Source organism: Cupressus sempervirens, chromosome 8 (assembly GCF_028749045.1).
Source record: "Cupressus sempervirens isolate cs-2001-9-10 chromosome 8, ASM2874904v1, whole genome shotgun sequence".
Taxonomy (NCBI): Eukaryota; Viridiplantae; Streptophyta; class Pinopsida; order Cupressales; family Cupressaceae; genus Cupressus; species Cupressus sempervirens.
Genome location: NC_143125.1, coordinates 251,454,104 through 251,476,343, shown reverse-complemented (window position 1 = coordinate 251,476,343; position 22,240 = coordinate 251,454,104). Strand labels below are relative to the sequence as shown.

The following is a 22,240-nucleotide window of genomic DNA, read 5'->3' as shown; positions in this document are numbered from 1 at the left end:
TCCCAATCTTTGACTTTATGCATGCATTCTTAACCACAGAACCAGGACACTCTATAAAACATGTCCTCAATTGTGCTTGACCTCATCTTCAATCCTTAAACCTCATAATCTCAAACATTATTTGTTGCTCTATCAATTTACACAAAATAATCAATATGTTGACATCAATGACAAACATTGCCATGAATTCAACATATGATCATACTTACAATCTCCCAAATGCTCCAAAAATGCTAGGATACTCCCCCATGGGAATATCATCGGTAGTCATGCTAAAAAATACAAGTTATGATTTGCATGGTTTCTCTTTGGTCTTGGTTATTTTCTTGGATGTTCAATTTTACTTATACTGGATTTGAGATTGGTTAGTGCTTGATCACTAGTTTGTGTTCATGTATGTCATGTGAGAGATGATGTGATTATTCCTTTGTCTTTTTCCTTTTTTGGTTGTGGAGAACTTGGGAGAGTTTTGAAGACTTGTTATGGGAGTTGTTCTTGCAAGTTATTGGTTTATGTGTTGTGGACATCCTTGATACTACATGTATTCATTTCTATGAGATATTGTGAAAATATTGGTTTAAGACTCAACATTACCTTTGCAATGGGAGTTTCTTGGTGTATATGTGACAAGTATTGCACTTAAGGCTTGTGATTTTGGGTTACAGGATGGATATATTGATGTTGTAAGATTCATTTAGTATATCTTTGGAGTTATAGATAGTTGGATGGGTTAACACTTGTTGTGGGTGCTATTTCAGCTATGGATTTTGACAACTATAGATAAATGCGATTACCTTTGGATTAGGTGTTTGTTCTTGGCATTTTCATTTGATACACAATTTTTTGATTCTTATGTGCTAGGTTGGGTGACTTTCTATTTGGATGGCTTCTATGTATGTTTGGTGGTAGTAGCATAATAGGAGGTGGGATCATTCATGTTCGAGATGCTAGACACTTTGATTTTGTTACAAGTACCAAGATAAAGTGCATAGTGTACTTTGATTCATGATGGTAGATGTGCTATGAGGTATTATTTCCTTATTTATTATGTGGCTACGGACTGACCCTATACAATGTATATAAAGTGAGAGATTATTGAGATTATGTGTGTTGCACACATTGCAAAATATTGCTTATAATGTATTGTTTTATTTATCATGTAATGTGCACGTGCATTAGCACCTTGATGGATGTGTAACATGGAGAGATTCCCATGAAGTGTCCTACATGAGTTTTATTGTAACATTGTGATAATATTTAATGTAATTATTTAATATTGGCAAAAAATAAATTAAATGCCCAATATTAAATGTGGGTCAATAGAGGTTAGGTAGCACATGGTTTATGTAATACCACTTGGTGGTTTTGTCTAAGCTTGCTACTACAAAAGAAATCACTAGGGTAGTCATAGATGCAAAAAAGGAGATACATGTTATCAAAGGTAGCATTTGTGAAGGTTGGAAGCATGACATGAGATGTGTGGATTCATATTTGTTCACATAAATTGCTTGGTTGTGGCTATGTCTTTGAAGGCTTCTAAAATTGTATTGCAATGGTGATTTTGCTGAATAATACATGGTGACATGGATGCTTTTGGAGGTTAGGTAATTCCCTCAACGAGGGTTTCTCAGGGTTTATCTTGTGTCACATTTTTGTGGGTGTGTTGTATTCTCTTGCATGTGGGTTCTAAGTGTTTATTTGATTAAGATCTATTATGGGTTATGTAGAAACGATGATATTTTTGGTTGAAAGTTTTCTTACACATTTCAAGGAAGCATCTTGATTATAGTGAGGTGAAAGGGCTTGCATCCACCTACCCCCACTTGGGTAATTTGTGGGAGCTTTTTACCTCAACTGGAAAGCCTACTAAAGGTGAAATAAATAAAGTGAATCAGATATAAGGGTCTAAGTTTCTAATTCTCTTAAAGAGAGAAGATCATGCTCCTCTACCTTCTCACCTTTCCCATACACACCAAGAAAAGTTCATTTAACTTAGCTAACATGCTCGTGAAATGCCAAAAGCTTCTAAGTTTCCAATTCTCCTTAAAGGAAAAGAGTATAATTTTAAAGGAAAATAGTATAATCCCCTTACTTCCAACAAGACACTCACAATCAAGCCCATGTTTCCCCTAACGATGCCTCTCTCCAATTTGGTATAGGTTTCTCATTCTCTTAAGAAGGAGAAGAACATACTCCCCTACAATCCATCAAGACAGATAAGAAGCACAACACTATTTACTAAATTTCCACTAAATCACTTAGCAAGTACAATGTTTAAATTTAAAATTCCTTAAGGGTAACCTTAAGCAAAGGATTAGTAGTAATCATGTTTGGGTACATACCATTCTTTGCCAAGTGTTCTTTGTCAAACATCTCACAATGATAGGTTGCAAGATCAATCAAACATCATTAAATTACACACTAGTCATTAAGCAATCCTTAATTATGTAAGGAGACTTATTGAAAGTAACTGAAGATAGCAATCCATGTACGTCACTTCCAAAAAAGGTTCAATAAATTCCTAAATGCTACCCTTTGCACTAAATATGAACGAGAATTCACAAAAGGTGGCTGATCCCAAAAATAACACAAGAATAATTGAAAATGACTCTTTAACCTATATACAACTTTGTGCTTGCAAAACAAGGAGTTAGAAACATGACATAAAACTTTAAAAATGGTTAGAAAATCCAAGACTAAGCCTCATGATGGTCATGAAAAAATGTTTGTAAATAGTGGACATTTAGAAACAACACCATAATTCAATAAAACATTAGATTGTTAGTCAATAATGAGAAAATAGTGCAAATTACCATAAAAGGAACTAACTAGAGTGTCCTATTGATCTATATCTAGAACAAGTATGAAATAGATCTTTGAGGTGCTCTCAAATATTGCAAATCCATGATAAGTGACATTGCATTATAGAATGAGAGATTTGAATTAAGAAAATACAATTACAATGCATCTAAAATGAGAAAATCAAGCCTAAATTATTTTAATCCATTATGAAATTCAAGTGTTTGCTAATTATCTAAATGCAAAGTGCACAATTAAGCTAGAACGAGTATTCAATTCTATAACATGTACTTAAGAATGTAAGAGTGTGGATCAAATGCACTCAAAATTCATTTCTTTTATAGAAAATGAGAGGAAATGAATGATCAAGATTGAGTGTTAATGGGTGAGTAGGATTAAACATTAATTGATCCATGTGAGTTGATTCGTGTGTGTAAACTCCGATTAGTCCATTTACAACTAACTTGTCATTTATGGATGAGTTATAATTTAGGATCTTTTATTAATTTGATTAATTTACCCAAGAGATTTAATGGGATTTATTTAATTAAATAGGACAAGGAAATTAATGAATATTTTTGATTGATTAATGATGATTTGATGCTTGATTCAAGATTTTAAATTTTTGATGAATTATGCCAGTATCAAACAATTAGACTAGCATAATTAAGGAGTAGGATTTTCACTTAGGGAAGATAGGGCTTCTAGTCAAACTAGCCCATTTTATGGTGGTTACACATACATACCCACATTTGAATATTTACGAAAATGATAAACATTCGACACCTCTTTTTAATAGTGGGAAATATGGTCAATGCCTTTTAGAGTCTTTACTATCACTCTTTTTGAATAATTATTACACAAACTAGACCTGCAATACATCCATTTAATACAAAAAATTATCAAATTGAAAGTTAATGTGCACATACATGATAAGTAAACCATATTCATAGAAACATAAATACTTCTTTTTTGGGTGAATATCAACTAGGCCAACCTACATGTTTGTTGTTAACATTTATTCATGTGTATGCAAATACAACCTTCAGAAATATCAATTAAAGGTGTCCTACATATACATGGCCTCCCTCCCCATTGCATATAATAATACATTTCTACAAGTACTACATAATTTTAGGCCCACTTGTTGCTAGAAACATCTAAAGGTGAAATTGACTCATATATAAGTACAAATATTTAGAGCCCATTGGCCAAGTGATGCACACAACATATCTCAAAGGTTAAAAACAAAGTGCTCAAGCAATAAAATGTCAATATTTTTTTTATATTCAACCATTTAATAATACTAACCTTTTAACTAAATTTGAATGTATTTGCACATCAAATAGGACTATAAAATCACATGAACTATCTTCTAAAATAAATAAAGAACAAATAGTGTAACCAAAAGAAGCATAATGACAATTGTTAAGATTGTTTTCTATATTCTAAAAACATATTTTTTGATCTTCATATAATTATATTAAAAGATATATACATGTCATATGTTCTTAACAATTTTGGATGTTGTATCCTTACATCCATAGGTTTGTAAATAAAACAACCAAGACAATGTCAAAACAAAACATACTAAGAAATAATAAGTGGTAAAAAACTAATACAGGCAAAGCTAAGTTCATTACGAGTTGTGATTAATTATGATTATTTATTAACCATTGTTTTATACACTCATGCCTTTCCATACAAATAACTTAATTATGGATATACATTTTAATAAATTTTATTCAAAAATAAGATTAAAGATTTTTTAATAAATTTTATTTCATATTAATACAACTAAAAAAGATTAATCTAATATTTTTTTAACATGTAATGAGATGAATTAAATATAATAATATATTTCAATACAAAATGAAAATAACTCTTAAAATACAAGTAAAAAATAATGTATATAGATTAATTTTTTTATACTTACTTATAAATATGATTTAAAAAATGCTTATTTTAATTGACTTTGTGATTTAATAGAATCAATATTTTAACAACATTATCTCCAACATTTATTACAAGATAATATATTAATAGCTATCAACTATTCAACAATGAATATATATTTTTTAAGTTTATTTAAAATATATACATCAACTAAAAGCAAGAGGAAAAGATGTAGACGTGGAAAATCGAATAGACATTTTTCTTCAAGGAGGTCTATGGTAGTGAGGAGTTGGAAAATTTTAAAAATGTTTTAATGTTTTATCAATTATGTTTTTTAAAGTGTACTAATCAAATAGCCTCCTATAAGATGTAGGGTCATTTTTTTATTTTGATCAATTATTTTACTATAGTAAAGGAATGAGATTTGGGTAGTCTCCAAATTACTTATGTGTAGGGCAAACCTTTTTTTTTTACCAATGAATGCTTTTAATGACATTCACCAGAGTGAACACTGTAAAAATCCTAAAATTATCTTTATATTCCTTTTAGCACCAATTCTAATAGTGCATGATACATTCTAAAAATCCTCAAATTATCTTTATATTCCTTTTAGCACCAACATCAAATAAATGGTGCACCTTGCTCGTCTTCAAAGTGTTTTATACTGAGGCAAAAATTCTAATTACTCTCATAAGTTGCTATATGAAATGTGTAGATGGACAATCCAAAATAGAGGAGGAAAGAACCTGTAATTGTTTTTTTTGGAGGAAAAGATAGTATAAATTAAATTAAATTTTATCAAAGTATGTGTAGCATATGAAAATATTCGTAGTTAATACAAAGACAACTTCAACAGTGTGATTGAACTTATGTCCTAAGACTATTGATCTTGTAAATGTGAAGATAGACTAAAAATTATAGGTTTAACTTTGTACAATGTCTTTGTATGGACTATAAATATTTTCATATGTTACACATACTTTGATAAAATGTCATTTCATTTATACCATCCTTTCCTCCAAATAGCCTAAATCTATCATACCTTGTGTAAGAAGCTCTCTATCATATAATTCTAATTTTATTTATGTAGAAAAATATATGTCAAGGCAGGCAGGGGAAGAGCTGTAGAACATAAATACAAGGCATTCATCCTCAAGGAGGCGAACGAAGTCAGGTGGAGAGAGGAGTTGGAGGTGTTAAAAATGTTGAAGCCAACCGCTCCCTCAAAGGCAAAGGTGGTTTTCAATCAAAAACTTGCACGTCATCCTCATTGGAAGTAAGACCAAATACTAGTATGTGTTTACCACGTCCATCTGAGATTGTCAACAAAAAGACAAAAGCAAGAGGAAAAACTTCACCTGGCTGCGACTGGACAATAATGTAGAGAAGTAAATAACAAGTTGGTGAAGGAGAATAGAAATTGTTCGGTTTGGATGCAGGTAGACTCACGCCAAATCCCTATCCCTTCCAACTGAACCAAAATGGAAGTGATGAGACGCCTCAAGAGCATCGCCTCAGGACGATCCTCTGTCTCAGATCAGGTAAAACTTGATCCCTTTATCAATGAAACGAATTATGATATTCAACGCGGGAATTGTAAATTGTAGAATCTATGCACCCAATGGAAAACTTTTCATGCCCAAGTTCGTTGCTGTAATGGATCGAGACCATTTTGAATTGGGTATGCCGATGGCTTGAACAAGCTACAATTTGAAGTGTTACATTAGGACTTTGGTTAGGCTAGGTAGAATCTGAATGGCCGTTTTGGTCTTATATGACATCGGGGCCTTTGTAGAATCATGGAGTTCAGTTTATGTAGTGGCTGTAATTCAGCAGCTATCGGATGTGAAGTAGCAGTTAATGGTTTTTGTTGTAAAATTTCCTGCCATTATGTGACCAGCGAGGCAGCTCTGTTGAGAGATAATTTTTTAAAATAATTCTCGCAGCGTAAGCTTGACCCATGTTTATTTTTGTTTTAGTTCAGCCAAGTTCATTTTTATTAAAAAATTTCGGATTTCGCCATTTAGAAGTAGAATGGAACCTTGTGAATATGTGCCCATAACCAAGAGACCAGACTGGAGTTGAGTCTTACTGGTCTGGCGTGAGCGACTTCGAAATTATGAATACAACCACTACATGGATCCAGTTATCCTCGTGGGTTCTCCCACCGGTGAAGTTAGGCTCTTCTTTGTTTCCCAGCATACAGCGTTACGCTCAATTTTTTATTTTGCTTCCAGGTTAAATACCTCGGAGAAGTTCAGCTTTCATTGACCTGTGAGGCTTAGGGCACAAACGCTAACTCACAATTATTAGGATACTTGTGTTTGATGGCCAGCTGAAAGAACTTCGCCAGCAGGGCTTATGCAGTAGGCAGAGGGGGCCAGTAACTTTATAAGCAAGATACCGACCCAATTGTATTAGGAATCAAACTAGCCTAGCTAGTGGTAAAATACCAATTGCTTCAGCTCCACATAACTGACAAGAGGGTCTAGCATACCTGTGTTGGTCTTAGAGTAATATTTTAGTTATCCCATTGCTGTTCCCTTATGCTTTCTAGAAGTAGCTTTTTTACCATTCTTTCACATCATAGCTACATTATAGCATAGTTGAGCAAGTAGACCTGGGACTTTGAACTGTATCTGCAACCGTAATGCCCTTGTTCTAGAGGGAATGTGTGGAACTTTATACTTGGGACAAGTTGGGTTTTGATTGAATAACATTATTATCCCATAGAGTAGTTTTTGAGCAATCGTATTTACTTATTATACAATATCCAGGGTGGTGATGCTGGCACAAAGCGAGCAAAGTTTGAACTGGAACGAGAAGCAGACACTTTTGAATTGCCCCATGTTGATGCAGGGACACAGGAGGCCGACCAGTTACCAAAGGAGATGCATGAGATGAAGATTAAGGATGACAAGTTTGATCATGGCAGGAAGGTTAGTTGTCCGTTTCTGTTGACAGCTTAATAGTTTAAAATATTTATGAGTTCCTTATGTTGGTAAATCCTAGATGAGTTATGTGCTGCCTTTATTATGATGCGGAGAATACTTGGATGACATGCCTCATATTCTAAACATATATTACACTTAGAAGTACCCTATGATCATACTCCACAACCTCTCCACATGTTTTTTGGAGTTATTGGTTGCTTTATTGTGGTGGAAACATTGGAAACTGGTTCACACTCACATGAGTGCCTCCAATTACCATCATGCCACATCCTCTGGGATACCCAAATGTTTGACTTGCTAGAAGATAAGAATGCTGACAGGCACAGCCTCCATATTTATCTTAAGTCTTCCATTTCAAGCATCAGCTGCATGTGCTTCTATTTCTGCTGAACTCTCTGATATGTGTTCTCTGGATACAGTTGCATTTCTAGGGTATAGCAGCATATGATATTCTGTTGCAATCTGTCTTACAAGTATAGCTTGTAAACTCCCTTTCTATTCTTCCCTTGTTGGTTTATGTGTTCTCGATTGACATCTTACACTTGAAGCATTGCAATTGGTAATTACTGATCATTTAAAATTTTAAGAAACAAGCTGTTTCTCAGTCTAGATGTGATTACAATCTTAGTTACAATCAATATATATTTTCAGAGATTCTAAAGGTCTCCAGACTCCACTTTCTCATGGAAATTGCAGATCTGTTGAGAAGAACCAGTGATAAGTCGACTTTAGGGTATTACTTCTATATCTTTGTTCTTTTCATGCCTCAGTGGTTCCCAAGGTGGGAAATAAATGACTAATAAACTTTCCACAGCTAGTTGGGAGTGATCCTATAATGTCCATGACTGATAGGCAGTGAAGGAAAAGTTTCTCATTTCAGTTTATTGATAAGGTAAGGAGCACACTCACAGACCGGGAGTATATAACAAGCCTCTGTGAGAAGAATATTAGTTTTCTCATGACTGCTGATATTCTGTCACTGTAACAGGTGACAAACCACCTTCCAGTTGTTGGTAATGGGTGTATTATTTAATTGACCTACTTAAGGAATCAACTGCTAGCTTGTTTTTAGCTTCATGAACTCATTTTATCTCATGTTTGTTATGCTTCCAGATCAAGTAGTTTATTTTTGGTTTACCATGTTCTGATGTGGTGCTGTATCAATTTATTTTGGTCAATTTTGGATAATTAAAAACCTTAGGTTTCTGCTGAAAAGATGAAGCTTTTTAGACAAAAACTGCATTTATAAACAAATGTTAAACTTAATAAAGTATCGATGTATTGAATCGTGCTTCATTATCCATCATTAAGATGGGTGATATAAGCATGCAGATTGGTGCTGGTTATATAGATAACTCCATTGTAATAGAATGATGTCCAGTGGATAAATACTATATCAGGTGATCAATACTAACCATTACCAACTAGCTGTTACAGGCTATATTTTATTATTCAACTAATTATTGCATGTGCGTAAACCATCGCAGAGTAATGATCCTATATTGAGATGACTTCACATTTTCTTTTTTGGATTGCAGACTTACATTAATGCTGAAATTAGCAAGAAAGGTACAAGCTCCGCTTAAAAAAACATTTGGAATGGAATCACACCACATGATTAAAAAGAACAATAGGTGTACAATCCAATATCTGTTAAATCTGTAACTCTGACATCATACTGGTCTGATTACACAGATCATACCAATCTGATAATGCATGAAATCCCTTAGAAAAAAGGCCTATATAATTGTCATTCCCTTTATTCTGATCGGCATCTCCTTGGGGCAATATAGTTAAAGACTAACTTAATCAACCTAGTTAGTTTTATCATTAACTAAAGGTAATTCTCTTTTGGACGCTGATTTGAAGAAAGTAATTAAGGCCGACCTAGATAGGGACATGTCCTTTCTAAGGACATGCCCCTTGGTTGCTATATTTATGTAGGGTGTGAATGTGGATAAAGGACACACGGAAAACATAAGGTCTGCTCCTTTAACATTGTTGCGCTATACAATTTGTAGCAGGTATAAAACATTTGCAGAATAATTATTATATGCCGAAAAACACTTCATATACAAGTCTGATAAATTCAAGACCATCTTCAGCAAGTCAAGAAAGGCATTATATCAGTTTGGTTGTTCAGAATTTGCAAAAATTTTACAATATCCTCTCCAACCCATGTTGAGAAGCTAATGATCAATGGCAACAGATGAGAAAATCACATCAAATTACATGTGAATAAAGTAAAATATCATAAGTAACCACAGGCAAACTTAAGCTGACAGGCAGTGAGAGCATTGCTTTGTACTACAACAATCTCTTCCCTTGTTGAATTGCATATCTGGAAGAACCTCATTGACCATGCATGCCCCAGGGATCGATGAGCGTACAGAGTTGCTCAACCTCCAGTTGTACCTTCTTAGCCTACACTTGAATTTTTAGCAAGGCCTTAGAGATAACATATACCTTATCAGCAGTTGCAAAAATAGTTCTACTCTTTCTTGATCCAACACTAGCATTTTTATCTTTTGAAATCTAAAAGAAAATTTTAATGCAAAATCATGCCATTCTATATTTTTTACGCAACTGGAATTTATCCCAAGCAAAACAATATAAATATAACGATCACCTGTGATGGCAAGATCATTAACATGGGTGTAATGTCCTCGGTTGGGGCTTTACTCTAATTTTCCTTAGAATTTTCAAATAAGGTATGGAGTATATTTTGGAATGTAAATTACCGACTTTATATCTTGATTTAGAGCCTTCAACCAGGTTAGTTATCATTATGGAAGTTGAAGAAACACATAACCAGCAATGTCATAAAGAGATGATGCAGGAGCATCTTGCATGGGAAAATTATTGGGAAAAAAAAAAAAGTTGAAAAAAAAAAATTGTGGAGGAGAGAGAAAGTGACGAAAATAGAAAAAAAATAATTAAAAAAATTGAAAATAGGAAAAATGGAGAAAAAAGGAATTTCTATTTTCAAGGTGCGTGGGTGGCATAAATAGAAAATAATAAAAATAGTTGTCATTCCATTAATCGAGGTGTGTAGGTGGCATTTTAGAAGTTTGTGGAAAGTTCCTTAAATCATGTATTTAATATTTGTTGGGTGCTTAGTTGTATTTGGGTGGGAATTTAATATTTATTTAAAGGTAGTTGTATTTACCTTTTATCCCACATTGGTTGTGTTTGTAATGTCTTGGGTTAGAAGTGCCTATTTAAGAAAGGCCTATTATCATTTGTAATCAAGTTCAAGAAATAGAAGCTCAAGGAGTAGCTTGGGAAGTAGAAGCTCAAGGAGAAGCTTGAGGAGTAGAAGCTTAAGGAGAAGCTTGAGAAGGAGAAGTTGTGGAAGGTGAAAGCTTTGGAAGGAAAAAGCTTGAAAGAGTGAAAGTGTGAAGGCTTCAAGGTGTGAAAGAGAAAGAGGAAGTGAAGAGTGAGTTTTCCTGAGTCTGTAGACAGAGCGCCGAATGTGAGGCAGTTTACAGCAGGATTGTGATGGAGTTGTGAGTGTAGACAGAGCGCCGAATGTGAGGCAGTTTACACTTAGATTTTGGATAAAGTTGGAGAAGAGCTAGTGACTGCGGTTTAAAAACAATGAGGTTGCTTGGTGGCTTGCGAGCACAAATCTCAGAGGTTTCTACCAGAGTGTGGATCTGGGCTAGCTTAGGCTTGGATTGGATCTTGAGAGATCTTGGAGAAATGTTATTGTAATTGCCATTGGATTGTCAAGTATAATAAAATTGCTTGGGAAGTATTTTGTCATCTCCTTGTTTCCTTATTGTTGCATTCTTGGTTGCGAGTTGGTAGGGTGGTGTGGCCCTCTATCAAGTGGTATCAGAGCCGTACCGTCATCAGTGGTATCAGAGCAGGAGTTCATGAGTGTACAAGCAGATCGCCGAAGTGTGAGGCAGTTTGTACCAGGACCTTGGTTGGGTGAAGTTTATTAGAGTGAGAGTTCCTGAGCGTGTAAACAGATCGCTGAAGCTAAGGCAGTTTGCACAAGGATCTTGGGAGGACATGCAGATTGATCGATGGATGTAGAGATGGAAGATTGAACTTGTTGAGGCATGATCGTAGAGAGCTTGTGGATTGCAAATCCGTTGTCCTAGACTTGTGATGTGGTTCCTGATTGTTCGTGCGAGGTGGCAGGTTGCGATTTGACTTGCAAACAATTTGGTTGTCACAAGGAGTGTGGTAAGGATTTGTTGCAGAGGGTTTACGAAGATCTTGGAAGATGGCTCCAAGAGGATTGGACCCTAAGATGATTGCCAAAATCCATGATATAGTGGAGAGGAATTTTTCTAAGATGATTTCTCGGTTGGATGCTAGATTGGCTGATCAAGCTAAGAAGGTCAAGGTGGAAGAGGATGGTTTTGCTGATTAGTTTGTGGAGTCTAATGCAGAACCTGCAGAGCAACTAGAGGTTGTTGCTGAAGATATTCTTAATGTTGTTGATGTTGGGACAGAGGTTGGTTTTCATGATCAATTGGTTGAGTCTAACATGGAGATTGTGGAGCACTTGGTCGTGGATGATCCAGTTGTTGGTGGTGACTTGTATCTTGCAGAGCATCTTGTTGTGAGCAATGAGGTTGCTGGTGTTGAGAGTTTGGCATGTGTTGATGGAAATATACATATGGCTGCTGATGTGGAGCTTGTTATTGCTGGTATGGATTCACTAGTTGTTGATGTGAATGGGAGTTCAGTAATGAAGCATTATGTTCAGTTTGTTCCTGGGAGTGAGCATGTTGATTGGATGGTTGAGATTCTAGTGTTTGATAGAGTAATGCAGATGTGGAAGATTTGCATGGTGGTTTTGTTGTCCCTATTGAGGTGGAAACCTTTGGTGAAGATGAAGATGGTGGTAGATCTTTCTTTTTGGCGTCAAAGTGTGGGACACACTTTTCTATCTACCGGGGGAGTCTGATGCAGGAGCATCTTGCATGGGAAAATTATTGGGAAAAAAAAAAAAAAAAAAATTGTGGAGGAGAGAGAAAGTGACGAAAATAGAAAGAAAATAATTAAAAAAATTGAAAATAGGAAAAATGGAGAAAAGAGGAATTTCTATTTTCAAGGTGCATGGGTGGCATAAATAGAAAATAATAAAAATAGTTGTCATTCCATTAATCGAGGTGTGTAGGTGGCATTTTAGAAGTTTGTGGAAAGTTCCTTAAATCATGTATTTAATATTTGTTGGGTGCTTAGTTGTATTTGGGTGGGAATTTAATATTTATTTAAAGGTAGTTGTATTTACCTTTTATCCCACATTGGTTGTGTTTGTAATGTCTTGGGTTAGAAGTGCCTATTTAAGAAAGGCCTATTATCATTTGTAATCAAGTTCAAGAAATAGAAGCTCAAGGAGTAGCTTGGGAAGTAGAAGCTCAAGGAGAAGCTCGAGGAGTAGAAGCTTAAGGAGAAGCTTGAGAAGGAGAAGTTGTGGAAGGTGAAAGCTTTGGAAGGAAAAAGCTTGAAAGTGTGAAAGTGTGAAGGCTTCAAGGTGTGAAAGAGAAAAAGGAAGTGAAGAGTGAGTTTTCTTGAGTTTGTAGACAGAGCACCGAATGTGAGGCAGTTTACAGCAGGATTGTGATGGAGTTGTGAGTGTAGACAGAGCATCGAATGTGAGGCAGTTTACACTTGGATCTTGGATAAAGTTGGAGAAGAGCTAGTGACTGCGGTTTAGAAACAATGAGGTTGTTTGGTGGCTTGCGAGCACAAATCTCAGAGGTTTCTACCAGAGTGTGGATCTGGGCTAGCTTAGGCTTGGATTGGATCTTGAGAGATCTTGGAGAAATGTTATTGTAATTGCCATTGGATTGTCAAGTATAATAAAATTGCTTGGGAAGTATTTTGTCATCTCTTTGTTTCCTTATTGTTGCATTCTTGGTTGTGAGTTGGTAGGGTGGTGTGGCCCTCTATCAAGAGAATTCTAATTGTCATTATAATTTACAGAATGTACGTGTGGGATTCAATAATACTTCCCCTGAAAACCTATCCTCACTATGAGTATCTTGGAAACATGTAAGGCACCTCAAGCTTATTCCTTTCCGTCAAGTCCAAGAGCATGGAGTGACACCCACCATTCAGCCTTCTGGCCCTACTTGGAGTTACTCTACTTGAATTGAAATTGCACTTTACTTGTATCCCTTATCATGTATTCCAACCCAACTCTCATAATGAGATAGTTTTTTGTTTCAAGTATTAAAGATTCTTACACATCTACTCTGTTATTCATAGACATCATAATGGCAAGATTAACAATGCACACGCACTTGCACATACACGTGTGCACACCCACACACACACACACACACACACACACACACACACACACATGCACATGCACCTGTCTACGCACGCGCGCCCACACACATGGAATGACACCTGTCATTCAATCTCTCGGTCCTACTTGGGGTTCCTCTACTTGAATGGAACTTATGCTTTACTTGCATCCCTTATCATGTATTACATCCTAACTTTGATAATGAGATAGTTTGTTGTTTCAACATTTCAAGTATTAAAGAGTCTTACATATCTACTCTACTTTATTAAGCATAGACATCATAATGGCAAGAATAATAACACACTCACAAACAGGCGCACACGCACACACACAAGATGCACAATGCACACACTCACTCATATTAGTAGATATTAATACCAACACATTATCTGCATAACATTCCCACATCCTATCAATTGGACAAATTACAAATCAGTCAGAATGTTATGTATGATGCATCATAACAAATGCTTGAATAATATCAATATTTAAATCTTCTGTCTAGTTTATTACTTGCAATGCTGATAGTCTTTGCTTGGTCGAATGCCTTAGACTTTGCTTCTATCTCTCCGATTCCCTCCAGTGGGTCGGCCTTTCCTATTGTCTTAATTTACTTATTAAAGCTGCAGTTGATATTAATCCCTCGGTGGGGCATGACAGTAATAACAATATAAATATATGAATTATTTCTTCTGGGTATGACTGTGTAATAGTTTTTTAGGATCAACGTTTCGGATCACATTGCATGATCCATCATTAGGATGAAAGAGAGCCAAAGAGAATAATTTTTTTGGCTCTCTTGCATCCTGATGATGGATCATGCAGCGTGATCCGAAACGTTGATGGTAAAAAACTTATTACACAATCATATCCAGAAGAAAGAATTCATTGATATGGATTGTGGAAATATGATACTGCTAATATAAATTTAGCAATCACCTGTGATGTCGAGGCCATTAACATGGGCAACAGGAGTTAATAATGTCATCATTATTGCTTTGACATATGGATCAGAAAGACCCCATTTAAATTTAAAGTGTCGAAGTTGTTTAAATATTTTTGTATCAAGCTCATGGAGCATACTTCCTGCTCAAGATGTTCACTACAAGGCACCTAAAATCCTTCAGGCTGCACCATGATGACCTTGCCCAAATTTCTATTCAAAACGACATTCTTATCCATCTGATAGACCTTCCAATGAAAGTGGGCTGCTATCGAGAGAAACAACTGAGTTGTGGTCATCTTTGTTATAGGAGCAAAAGTTTCCCACTAATCTATCTTATCATATTGTGAATATCCTTTTGCAAGATGTTAAGTCTTGGTACTTGTTTGAATTACTGTCGACTTTACAGTTGATCCTATGTACTCATTTGCATCTAATGGATTTTTTCCTAGAGGTAACTGACCAACAGCTTCACTGTATACTTGTTTAGTAAAGTACTATTGCATTCAACCTTCGTGGAAGCCTCTTATCTAGGTTTAGATTTCACTTTTGCTTGCCATTGTGGTTTAGGCATTTTGAAAAGTCAGAAGGGAGAGCAAACTGGACATGTTCATTTGAACTAACAACTTATTTGAAATTTCCTTGCTTGAAAGGGTCGTGCATTTGATTGAGGAAGTTCATACTCCTCTATATCTTTGAAAGTATAATGATACCCCTTTTGTCTTTGCTGAAGTGTGCCATGTGATTCATGTGATAAAGCAACTACATCTGGAGTTGAATTCAACTATGTTCTTTGTATTTGATACACTGTAGGTGCATAAGAAATATTAGCTAGAGGCTGATACAGCACTGACTATAATGGTTAAAAAGAATAATTAGTGTCTTCATCTTTCGAAAGGACCAAAATACTTCTTCTAGACTGCCTTTTGACAACTTCTTGGTTAGGGTTGTAATCAAAGAAAGATTATCTTAAATGGATAATAAAAGACAGAGAGTTTAAATGGAGAATAGAAGACAAAATGAAATGATAAACAAGGAGTAGCCAGTGAGACATAGCAAAACTCAAAACATTGATGCAGGAGCATCCAGAGGTATAAGGGCAATCCTGTGTCACCCAAAAAAATGTACTTAGACTTAGTTTCTGTTTCATGTCTTTACATTTTTGGATACCCATTTGGCTCAAATAAAGGTTCCAACTCTCATAGTTCAACTATCAGTGCGTTTGAAAATCTCGAAAAAATAGGAGCATGTATTTGGGCCATCATTTCGGTAAACTAGAAGGTGTGAATTGGCCAGATGAATGTAATCATGATTTAGAGCATTCCAGAAAAAGAATCAAGTCAATAGGCCCCACGGTTTGAAAGTTATTGTAGTTTTTCGGGTTTTGGAGACCTCCTAAGAATGCTTCAAAGTTAGGTTTGGGGCATTAAATGACCTCGAAAAGGGTTGAAAAATGGGGGATGAGCAAAGCTTGTCCATAGGGCTATAGAGCGCTTCGAGAGCTTTCCGAAAATGTAAACGGTTCGTCAATCGGAGCTACGGTTCAAAAGTTATGCCTCCCGGAAGTTCGGTTACCGTTTTTGGATTCTTCTAGATTTGCACCAACTTCTAACGCAGCTTCCGGAACCTTCTATTTCGTCGGTGGATGCCTACTAGCACTTTCTAGAATGTACTCCTAGTCCTTAACCCTCCGGGGTCTATTTAAGGAGATTTCTGGCATTGTAAAAGGCAGTTCGGAGTGGAGTTTGAGAGGAGGTACCATAAGGAGAAATTATCTCCAGATTTATGCTATTGTAAGCCCTTAGGGCATGTTTTGAAGTTTATTTTCGTGTACTGGTTGTACTAGCTTATTTTCTTAGTTAATATAATTTCCCTTTTCTGTTGTTTCCATTCTGTTCTTGGGTTGTGTCCCCATCAAACATCTACTACAGCAAATCAAGGATTCATCAAAATAGCATAATCTACCACACTTGCATTGTGAGATAATATTAAATCTGTTGGACTCTGGGAAATAAGGAAACTCATCAAGAACATGAAGATCAGGTGACTTGACCAATAGGTGTAAAAAACTCCCATAAGGGGTCCCAATATGAGTACTAGAAGTGCCCAAGCGAACACTAGAAATTACTGACTCCCATAAGGGGTCCCAATATGAGTACTAGAAGTGCCCAAGCGAACACTAGAAATTACTGGCAAGTTATTTGATTTTAATATTTGCAAGTGACATGAACAATACTTATACAAAGGTCAATTTCAAGAAGATGGATTGTAGCATGAAGAGGGAATCTGAGGGAGACTAATTACTACGATGGTTCTTAAAGAGGGAATACGAAGAAACTATTTGCTATGAAGGTTCATAAAGAGAGAATGCAAGGGGAACTAATCATAATGAAGGCTCATCATTATGTATAACTGTTTCCTTGTATCGGAAATCCATACAAACAAACACATTGATATTGGTGGAGACTAATTATTAAAGGAGGCTGCAGTGGCTTTATAGTAGATGGGAATAATTCTCTGCTTGGTTTATCCTTGTTCGCAATTGAAGGGTTTGCATGCTACAAGTTAAAGCTGGTTTTATTTTTATTTATAGTTTTCAGGGATTGACTAAAGATTATTTCACCATGGTCTCTATGGTGCAGGATGAAAATTGAGTGAAGGTCAACAACAAGAAAAGGCACATTTGTAATGGAGACTTATTATTGATGTGGTGAAAATCTGAGTAACTTGCTGGCCATAAAAGTGATTTCCAATAAGTAAGATGTTACAGGCTTTTTTGTTGACTTTCTTAAATTATCAGCAGCATGCTTGATCATGTTCAGTGATGCAAGACCCACATGTGAATTATGACATAAAGAAATGAAAGTTTCATCTCAAAAAATGTAAAAAGTATTACCTTGGTTTTGACTCGTATTAGCTCTTAGATTTTGTTACAAGACAAATCATAAATCACAATGTATGAAACTTATGTTTCTTCTTTATTATATGGGGTGGTTCCCCTCTTCAATGTTTATAGAGAAAGAAAGAGATACGTGCAAAGCTACAGATGAAAAATTATTTCTTTTGCTTTATTGATATTCAGCTACGGTTTCAACTGTGAAAAAGATGTTGGCATGCTTCACAAAGTAAGTATTGCGCACTATTACATGTGCAACTTAAATAAAGAAAGAACTGACAATTTAATATTAATAGCTATTAGATCATTTAAGAAATGCCTACGCTGTTCCATCAATCACAAAAAATGAATAAGCCAATTGATATACAAAGCGCTTGAGAGACAAAGCTCAACATTCACTATTAAGGGGAACTTGAAGTTTTTACTTTTAAAAAATAACAAAGTTTAAAATTGCAAAAAGGGCCTTCCATTTAAATAGTTTGAAATGTTTCAACTGGCAGTTATATAACTGCTGCAGCCAAAATTTTTCTCTGCAAAACATTACTTGCCCCACAACCCCCACTCCCCTTCCGCCAGCCCCTTCCCCCCCTACTATAGTTTGGTTTAGTTTAGTTTAGTTTGGTTTAGTGCCGGGTAGATAGGCGAGATAACACACCATTATATTTGTGATACCTTGTCTATAGCTATTGTAGGGGATGACACCAGGGATAACACATTATTATAGACGTGATACCCTGTCTATAGCTATAGTAGGGGATGACACCCGTGCTCTATTGTCTTGCATCCAGACAATATCTGTAGTTGGAGGATTGTATCATGTATATAAGGTGCCTTACAATAGTAGGGCCAAATTTAAATTCAAGTAAATGCTCATAAAGCATCCAATCGATTGAGTAATCTCAAATGGTGCCTATGAGGTGGCATCTTTTTTTGAGCTATCATCTTTGGTAAGGTGTTGCTCTGGTTTCATCCCCATCGTTAGGATTGATTAGTAATAACAATGAGGTACCAACATGTCAAATCCTTCAACCAGTAATTTTGGACATCCTCCATAGCATCCTGCACTTAATCTACATCTAGGATCCAACATGTTGGGTTGGACTATCCCATTTTAAAAGGTAGTTTGAAAATTTGTACTAGGATTTTTTTCATTTTTTTTCTGTGCCTCATCAATCTACCAGGAAGCATCCATTAGTTTCTTGAGAGCATCTATAGAAACTGGTAGACTTTGCTGGAGCCTCCCTATTGTACTTGATAATTCATAGGAATCAGGAATTGGGACAGTTTGATCTTTAGACGTCGATTAATCTGGTGTACTTGATAAATCACAGGAGTTAGGAATTTGGATAGTTTGATCTTTAGACGTTGTCGATTAATCTGGTGTGACTTTGATTTTCAACAAACCATCTTTGCGAATTCCTGGGATTCAATTTGGCTTTTGATTCTTGATAAGACTACCCATTGTTGACTCGACAACCTCAATGGGACTTTGCAAAAAAAATAAAGAAAAGGGATTTAAAGGTTTAACTGCAAAAAATTTGAGAAGAGGGATTAAAGGTATAAAACTTTAACAGAAGAAAAGGGTGACAAAGGACTTTGGGCTAGCTCTTGAGGATTTTCAACTGCTGCCTTAGATTTATTGTAGGATAATTCCCTGGGGATGCATCCTGGGATGGAATTGTCCAAACCCAAAGTGGTCTGTTTACTGTCAGGGTAAACGGATATTTATTGCATGTAGTACAATAAGATATAACACATCATAGATATTTTATTCATATACGCAATATGCACTCCAATGCTTACAATATGATTATGTGATGTCCCAATAGTCCCTTTCGGACGGTGCACATATACTTTCCCGAAGGGGTGACTCAACTGTCACGTGCCCTTTTGGATACACTTTTACCCGTCGGCTACAATATAGAATTTACTGACAACATCATCCCCCCCAAAAAGTAAAGTTGTTTCCGGATGACAAAATAGAGACAACCCTTACAACAAAACTCAAAGTACAACCAAAACAATTGATTACATCAATATCTAGACACTAAGAAGAGGGATGCGTCCCTGGTGTAGTAGCCACCTATGCTCGAAGCTCGTTCAACTCTGTTCATAGCTTATACACTTGCTCTTTCGATACTTTCAATTCCGCTTCAGCCCCCATCTGAAGCTCCAAAGCTGACTGCATCATTCCAACAATCTCTCCCAACTCTCTCTCATTCTCCTTTGCCACCCGCTCTTCTGCTGCTAACTGTTCCTTCTCCGCTACCACCTTTTGTAGCTGACTCTGTCGGGCAAACAATGTTGCCCTCTCGGATTCCCAGGCTATCTTCTCCATGGCTAGCCTAGTAGCCGACTCCTCCTAAGCCTTCTCTGCAACTGTTTGGTTTGCTTGGCTCCTCTGAAGGGTATAATAAGCCTCCCTATGTAGTCAAACTATCTACTCAGTCAGAGCCTCTATGCGACTCTCCATACCCGTCCCTCTCGTAGTTGCCCAATCTTGGCACATCTCCGCAGTCTCTACACTTGGCCATTCGCGCTGCTCAAAACAAACTGTAAAGGCTACTGGACATGCTACCCTCATGAAGGATACAACGTGCTCTAGCTCCTTTACCACCGAGTCCAAGGCCATTGTCTGTGTAGAGGCCACCACTTGGCAAGCCCAAGTCACTACATCAGCTAGGAATGTTGCCATCACCTCTCTTATTGTTGCCTCTGGCTCCACTGTGTACTGCTGCTGGGCACCCATGGCCGTCTCCACTGCTTCTGTCATCCTCTCAATAGTACTAAGTATTGGGTGATCCTCCTCCATCTGTATTTGTAGAGGATCTTCCTCTGGGACTACTTCTTATGTAGGTGTGTGAAGGTATGTCGCTCGAGGTGCTAGTGTATGGTGAAACCTTGTACTTAGGTATGTACTCAACCTCTGAGTTCTTCTTTTTCTGTCTAGCTTCTTAGGGATGCTAACAATGCTGTATCCACCGTAACCACTGCATCTGAACCCACTACATCCAAATAAACACCCAATGTCCTCAAACCCTCGCTTGCCAATATCTCCATCACTCCCTCTTGAGTGTCCATCTCTTCCTTTGGAACAATTATATCAGCCTTTGCCGCTGGTACAGTTGGCAAGCCCTCTTCGCCAAATCTAGGTAACCCCATGGTTACCTTCAGTCCTGCTGTATTGGGTACTGCGACTGAAGGCTTGGTACTCCTTGAAGGTGCTAATACTGTTGGCCGTACTGTTGGTTGTGGTGCTGGCCGTGCTACTTGTTTGGTTGCTACGGTGACTAGCGTCATGACAATAGGTTGCCTAAATTGTCTGAACCTAGGAATGTGAACGCTTGCGGGGATTAAGTGCAAGTGCGAAGTAGCTGTGAGGGTCCTCGAAAATAGTAGGGGTGGTGCTGTAATAACTTCGACTTTCTCTTCATCATCCTCATCCTCCACTTCCTCCTCTGAGTCACTGTCCTCAGAAGATGTGTCCTGTCTCCCACTATCCGTGTTCCCGTGCTTAGAACTTTCTACCTCCTGTCACATTCTTTTCTGTCCAATGGCCTTTTGCCCTCCAAGAGTATCAAGGTGCCTCCATCGCATAATCAGCGGCTCCCTTGGTTTTGTCAGACTTGGCTTGATTTCTAATATATCATTTCGGTATCATCTATGCGATAGCATCAAGAAATAGATTGATGGCGTAGTGTGGCATGTAAAAGGTTTTCTGTTGCAATGACATGAACTCTTGCATGCGCTTAGCCAGCAAGGATGCCCAATCATACACTATGCCATTCATGATACTGTTCATCATGGTTACTTGCAAAAATGAAATGTCTGATGCCCTACTCGAATTGGTGAGTCTGCTCTTCACTAAATCCATTAGATAGCGCCAGTGTCCTTCCAACACCTTAGATTTCTTTAGTCCTCTTGCCTTCGAAGAATCCACCAATGCTTTGCCATCTGCCTTCGGCTGTTTCCCATACACTAATTCTACCAACTGCTCCTTGGTTTTTCGGTCGAGTTTCTTTGGTTTATTATTGATTTTCCTCCCTGCGCATGCCCTAGTATGCCAAATACCCTGGTGAAGTTTGTGGCTCTGAAAGATATCACAAATTTTTCTCCGAGGTAAGGAAATGAGCATGTTCATGAGACCCTGTCATAGGTTTCTAGCATTGTGTGAAGAAACCCTTCGAAGTCGCGAATGTAGATTATTGGCATCTGTAACGCTTATTCCACCTGTGCCCTTCGTATGCTGTCCTTTACAAAGTGATCATTTGGGGCCTCCTACCACCATTTTCTACACTCCAGTTTATTCAAACCCTCGAATGCCACATTCTGAGGTGTTGAGATGTGCTGTTGCATCTCGCTATGCCCTTGCTTTCTTCTTGCTTGTATTGCCTGCAATTTGTACACCCAATGGTAAAGACTGCACATTCTTGTTCATTGTGCTGCTTGATGAATCCTCTTCTGTTTTC

At 36.9% G+C, this 22,240-nt stretch overlaps 1 protein-coding gene across 3 annotated transcripts in view; it reads left to right on the top strand.

Moving 5' to 3' along the window:
* The first annotated feature begins 6,117 nt into the window (after positions 1-6,117).
* The window catches only part of LOC149542426 (shaggy-related protein kinase epsilon-like), a 130,103-nt gene continuing 113,980 nt past the window's right edge, over positions 6,118-22,240 (top strand). For 2 of the 3 annotated variants that reach the window (XR_016355464.1, XM_089797363.1), the window contains exons 1-2: positions 6,118-6,236; positions 7,473-7,634. Coding sequence is in view for 2 of the 3 variants with exons in the window: in XM_089797363.1 (XP_089653489.1) it covers positions 6,177-6,236; positions 7,473-7,634 (222 nt within the window). In the remaining variant the exon portion in view is untranslated. The remainder of the gene's footprint in view (positions 6,237-7,472; positions 7,635-22,240) is intronic. The other variant, XM_089797365.1, reaches the window with a different exon arrangement.